Source organism: Myotis daubentonii, chromosome 9 (assembly GCF_963259705.1).
Source record: "Myotis daubentonii chromosome 9, mMyoDau2.1, whole genome shotgun sequence".
NCBI classification, from domain to species: Eukaryota; Metazoa; Chordata; class Mammalia; order Chiroptera; family Vespertilionidae; genus Myotis; species Myotis daubentonii.
The window spans coordinates 56,561,424-56,567,465 of NC_081848.1; the positions used below are offsets into that span (position 1 = coordinate 56,561,424).

General features: G+C 45.9%; 1 protein-coding gene across 1 annotated transcript; it reads right to left on the minus strand.

Annotated features, from left to right (window-relative positions):
* Positions 1-269: 269 nt before the first annotated feature.
* On the minus strand, positions 270-3,464 carry LOC132242227 (mas-related G-protein coupled receptor member X1-like). The gene is made up of 2 exons (XM_059711133.1): positions 3,366-3,464; positions 270-1,547 (listed from the first exon to the last, which is right to left on the minus strand). Exons 1-2 carry the CDS (start codon positions 3,374-3,376, stop codon positions 548-550), a joined length of 1,011 nt encoding a protein of 336 aa, XP_059567116.1. The 5' UTR covers positions 3,377-3,464; the 3' UTR covers positions 270-547.
* Between the last annotated feature and the right edge of the window lie 2,578 nt (positions 3,465-6,042).

A 6,042-nucleotide genomic window follows, 5' to 3' on the forward strand; every position in this document is an offset into this window, starting at 1 on the left:
ATTCTTTTCTTTTTAACTTATTAAATATTACCTCAGAAGTCAATAATATATTAGAGGCTTCACATGTATTAATCACTGATGTTTATGAAATATTTAGTCATATTTGACACCTGGCTGAGTCCTTTTCATCTGTTTTCTAATTTATTCCCCACTATGATTCTATGAGCAGATGATTTCACCACATTTTACAATGAATTAACGGAGGCTTGGAGAGGAGAGCTGCAGAACCAGGACTTCAGACCTTGATTTGACTGATTCAGGGAGGAATTCTTTCTGTTGAAATGAAAATTGTAAAGAATAAATTCAGAAGATTACATGAGAAATTTATTGGTAATGTCAAGGATGATGGAGAGGTATAATGTTCAGACTAATGCTTTCTCTGAGAAAAACTAGAACAGCCAGATTAAAAACAACCTATTTGAAGAGATTGGGGGATCGCTGACACATTCTGAGACTGAGGCTGAGAGAACACTAGATGCTTTCCACGCCTGGCAGGGCAGCAGTGAGTCTCAGAGTTACTTCAGACTGATCAGGACAGAGGCTCTCATCACTGCCCCAGACTGCTTCCCGACATGGCCAGGGTTTCCCCAGCAAGGCTTTCTCCAGGTTCATCCACCTCTGGAGTGTCCTGCAGAGCCCTCTGGAGAACCAGCCTCAGGGTGTGTCTCCGCTTCCACCATCGCTGCCTGAAGGAGCCAACCAAGAAGTAAATGATCGGATTGGCACAGCTGTTGACACAGGACAGGGGTACTACAAACTGGTCAAGATGAGACAAGGCAGGAAACCAGAATAAGAAGTTCCAGTGGATGCCTAAGGGTAGGCCGCAGAGGAGGAAGACCAGCATTGTGAGTATGATGGTCACGTAGAGCCTGGTGGGCGGCACCCGATGGGAGCCACACAGCAGTCTGGTCATCAGGGCCAGGCTGGACCCAGAGAGAAGCACAAATAACAAAATCAGCCATGCCACAGTGATGATATCCGACGCTGAGCACCAACCATCAATTGCATTCGATCTCATGAAGCCACAGTATTTCCCTTCCAGGATGCTCAGCAGCAGGGACAGGGCCCAGAGCAGGGCACACATGACGGTGGACATGTGTTTGGGGCGGCGGCAGCGGTACCAGATGGGCCACAGGACAGACATGCAGCGCTCCGTGCTGATGGCGCTGAGAAAGCTCAGGCCTGAGATGTAGGCAAAGAATGACACAGGCGGGAGAAATCTGCTAATTACTTCATCGACAAAATCAAAGTCAAAAAGTAAAAGTAGATTATGTATAAATGGGTAACCGAGAAAGAGGAAGTCAGCCCCCGCCAGGTTGAGGATGTAGACCGAGAAGGCATTCCTGCGCATGCGGAAGCCCAGGAGCCAGAGCACCACCGAGTTCCCTGCCAGCCCCACCAGGGCCACGGTGGCTGTCAGTAATTTCAAGATCATGAACTGTGTATCAGATTCATGGAAGGCCTGATCAATTCCATTCGTTGGTGTGAGGTTGGACTCCCATGCTGTGGCTGTCATATCCGTGCTCAGAAACCCTGCAGTTTTAGGCCTGGAAACGAAACAAGACTTGAAAACAGGACTGAATTTAATGTCTCTGCATTTTAGAGGAGAAAGAAGCTCTATTGCGAAGAAGAGGGAGAGGGGCAAAGGGTTTGAATAGAGGTAGTTTAGACAGAAATATGGAAAGTGGGGTTATAAAGTGATTTTCTGATGATATGTGTAATATGAAAGTTATTTATTGTTGCTCCATGTGATTTGGAGTAAAGATTTCTTTGCAGATCAAAGCATTTGTGTAAGAGAATTCTTATGGTGGTGGTGGAGTTAAGAAGTGCTTACTTCTATTTTAGAAAGGGCTTTGGATGAAAACAGAGAAGCTCTTGCAGAATTTAGGTGTGAGACATAAATCTACTCACACATAGGTGAAGAGTAGCAGCTGATGAGTGCTTACATGGTATTACCTCTTTTAATCCTCCAAATAGCTCGTTGAGGCCAGTACTATGCCTATACCCATCTGGCATATGGGAAAAAAGAAGCAGAAGGAGGTCCAGTTCTCACGTGCACAAGTGGAAGAGCCTGGATCTGAACCCACAGGTCTGTGTCAGAGCCTTTGCCCTTCCCCTTTCCTGCAGCCCCACTTCCAGGGTGGTGTGTCCGGTGCACAGGGAGGGTGGTGGGGCAGGAAGCAAGTAACTCTCAGGGACAAATCTAAAATGGGAACTCATTTGTGTGATTTGAAAGAGCACAAGTGTCTGATGGCTTGAAATCATCAGTCCAGTTCTAGTAATTTCTCTTGCGCTTCTTTTTAGAGCTACCAAAATGATAAACATAAATTCTTAAGTATATTTACATAAAACCACCTAAAAAGTAAAGTACATTCCATCCTCAAGGCATTTGTGATGAGAGATATATTATTCGAAGAAAATGACACCCAATAAAGATGCGCCAACAGAATCTAGTAAAATAAATGACGAGATGTAATGAGAGGTTTATCTACTAGTAATTACATTGGGAGACAAAAAGTCCTAGGAAAAGCAACTGTGAGGAGACTATAATAATAGATGGGTTTTCATAATTTGCCATCCAATCTAATTTTCAGCTCCTCTGTGTCCTATTGATTTGCCTCCCCACTGGGCTCCTTTTCCCTCTGGCTCCTGGTGCTCTCAGGAAAGGGTAACAGTAATGGGTGATTGGAAGGCAGGAGGAGGGTGATTGAGGTTTTAACTCCCTGACTCTCTACTGTGCGTGGACCATGGTGATGTTAATCTACCTAAGGATATAGCTTCTGTCCCTTGGCCTGTTATGGTCACAGTAATGGTCACAACTACAGTTCTCCCTGTGTCTGGCAACTTACCTTTCCCTCTATCCTTCAGGGTGCACAAGGGCAGTAGCTCCCTATTATGACTTATCTTTAGGGGCCTCTGTATCCTTTATTGACTTCCCTTAGTCCTGCTTACCCCTTAGTACACAGTTCCTTTATTAAACTCTCTTTTGTTACCCATTAGTGTGTGCCTTGTGTTATTTTCCTGACAAGCCAGATGCAAACATACATCAAAGAAAGAAACAAACACACCCTTTGAACAGCAACACAGCAAGGTAATGTGTGAAACCTGAGGTTATTAACAACAATTCAGGTTTGAAAGCAATGGCTGTGAAGCAGAAAGGACCTGGTTGGTCCCATGAATCTCCCACAATCTAAGTTACCAGCACCCAAAGCTTCCCTCAGGGAACTTCATGTCTCTGGACTCTCCCTCATGGGCGCCCATGGCTTCTTGCATGCTCCACCCCAAAATGCAATCATGAGCATGTGGGCTAAGAAGAAGAAAACAAAACTGCCTTTGAGAGAAGATAGTTCTGAGCCGACTCTTACCTGAGCACCATCTTGTAGCTGAAGGTGGTGAGTAGAAGAAGAGGAGCTTTCCAGGGAGTGCTGAGCACCAGAGAATGCTCTTCTACCCCTGGATAGGAGGTGTCTACAGGAGCAGGAATGGAACCTGATGACCAAGAGAGGCTTATCAAGATGCTGGGCAGCACTGGTGACTTCCTGCCCAAGGGGCACTGGCAAATGAGAATCTGGAGATGTGAGACAAGGACCTCACGAGATGTTTCTCACTTTTCCTGAGTCCAATGACTTATCTCTTCCTCTGTCCATTTTATCTCATCTGGTCCCCCTCCCTGTGAGGAATGTTTAAATTGGAATCTGTGACTGCCCATAGTGATCCTGTGCAGGAAGCTCACCTACTAAGCAAACTCTTCCATCACTAAAGAAGAGTTTGACATTCAGGGTTTTGTCTGGCCTGGCTCATCTGATCTGTTTCCAATTATTTCCAGAAGTAATATATGCATAATACTTTATTTCAGAGGACACCATAGTGTGCAAAGTGAAGTGTAAAGTCCTTCTTAATCTCATTCCTCAATGTTTACAGTTTCCATTATAATTATTTTACAAGTTATTTTATAGCTTTTCATTATAAAACTACATTTCTTTTTTTGATTTATCAACATCAACAACTGTGTATACTGTGTTTCTTTCTAAAATATAAGGAAATAGTGGGACAAAATGGCATGGGAGTAAGCGGAAGCTACTCACAAGCTCTCAGGACCAAACTGGAATTACAACTAAAATAAAAAAAAACATTACCCTAAATAATCAAGTGAAGACTAGATGGAGAGATCCCTGATAACCAAGGATGGAAAATGGGGACTGCATAGAGGCTGGTAAAAAGGGCAGAGTCAGGAAAGGGCAGGCCAGGCTCCCATAGACAGAAGCTCAATTTTTGGAAAGATATTTCAGCTGTGTGGTCTTGCCACTGAGTACTCCTCCCAAGCTGGGCCCCCGAGCAGAGAGGACCACAACTGAGAAAGATGTTCACGTAACATCTGGCTGTGTAAAGCAGCAGGGTTGTTGTCTTCCAGGGAGAGTTGACTGGAAATGCAGTCACTGTCTTAAAGGAAAAATGCACGAAATTTTGTTTGTAGCCATTCACCTTGTGCTCTGGCAGGGGGAGGACAGAGTGTATTGGAGCTGTGTGAGCAGAATCCAGGGTTAGGGGTTTTGGGTTTAGAGCTTGGAAAGCAGACACCCTTTTTCCTGTGTTGAGTCATTCCCTCACACTGCAGAGGTCATCTCTCTCAGGCAGACCTTTGCTATCCAAGTAGTTATTGCCTGGCTGGGAAGACAGTTGACCCACCCTACTGGAAAACCCCTCACCCCATGGTGTGGAGTTTCTGAGGCCCATTAAGAGCCTGAGAATAGCAATTAGCCTCCAGGTAGAAGCACTGTGGGAAAACCACTCACCACTCTGGAAATTGCCTGAGGGTTACTCAAGACTTAATCCAAACAGTGTGCAAGCAGAGGCAGGTTGCTGGAGGCTTTGAATCTTTGCCTGATATAATTAGTCAGAAACATCACTTGGCCTGTCCTGCACTAGTGATTGGGAGGCATAGCAGATTTACCTAATGCATAGTCACAAATCCAGATAGACAGCCAAAATGGGGAGACAAAAAACCAGCTCCCAAATGAAAGAACAAGAGAATTCTTCAGAAGAAGAGATAAAAGAAAAGGAGATAAGAAATTTATCTGATATATGGAAAAACCAAGATGGCAGCATATGTAAACACTGGAGTTTGCTGCCTTGAACAACCACTTCAAAAATGCAACTATAAGACGGAATGAACATCATCCAGAACCACAGGAAGGCTAGCTGAGTGGAAATTCTACAACTTGAAGGAAAGAGTAAAGCATACTGAGACTCAGAGTAGGTGCAATGCGGAAGTAATATACTAAGGTACAGAGGTGCACACGGAGCGGGCTGGTGGCTGAGGGCGCGGTTGTTGTTTTCAATCGGGAGGGAGTCTCAGGCTCTGAGCTCCAGTTCCGGGCGAGTCTCTGGGGACCCAGACTCCTACGGGAGAAGAGGGACTGTCTGGCATCGGTCAGAACTCGAGGGCAGCTTTCTCTTGGAGGGGCTTGCAGCCATTGCTGAGACACTGAGAAGCTGGGCCTCTAAGAGCAGCCACAACTGCTAGCCCTGCCCTGTTGATCCCGTGGGATTCGCCCCGCCCCGCCCAAGCCCTGCAGGGAGGCTTTTGCTGGATAGCCTCAGGCAGAGGCTAGATTAGTGCCTCCCTAGAGATCCAGGAGCCAGTGTACCCAGAGGTCAGAGTGGGACCATCCAGTTTGCAGCTCCATGGAACCATAAAGGACACACTCAGGGAGTAGACTCAGTGAGCACCAAAGCCCCATTGAAGCAAGTCTTGCCCCAGAGGGGTGTCTCCAGCACAGAAGTTCTCCCACTGCAGACACAGCTGATTCTCACAGCCAATTGGCCTGGAGGTCAATTCCTCCCAGTGATACCTATGACAATCAAGGCTTAACTACAACAAGACTGTGCACAAAGCCCACAAAGGGGTGCACCAAGAGTGTCCTCTTCAGGTAACTGGGGAGGCTGAACCACTGGGCCCTAGAGGACACTTTGCACAGAAAACCACTTTATCAACACAGGGAAGCATAAAAAATGCGGAGACAAAGGAAAAGGACACAAATG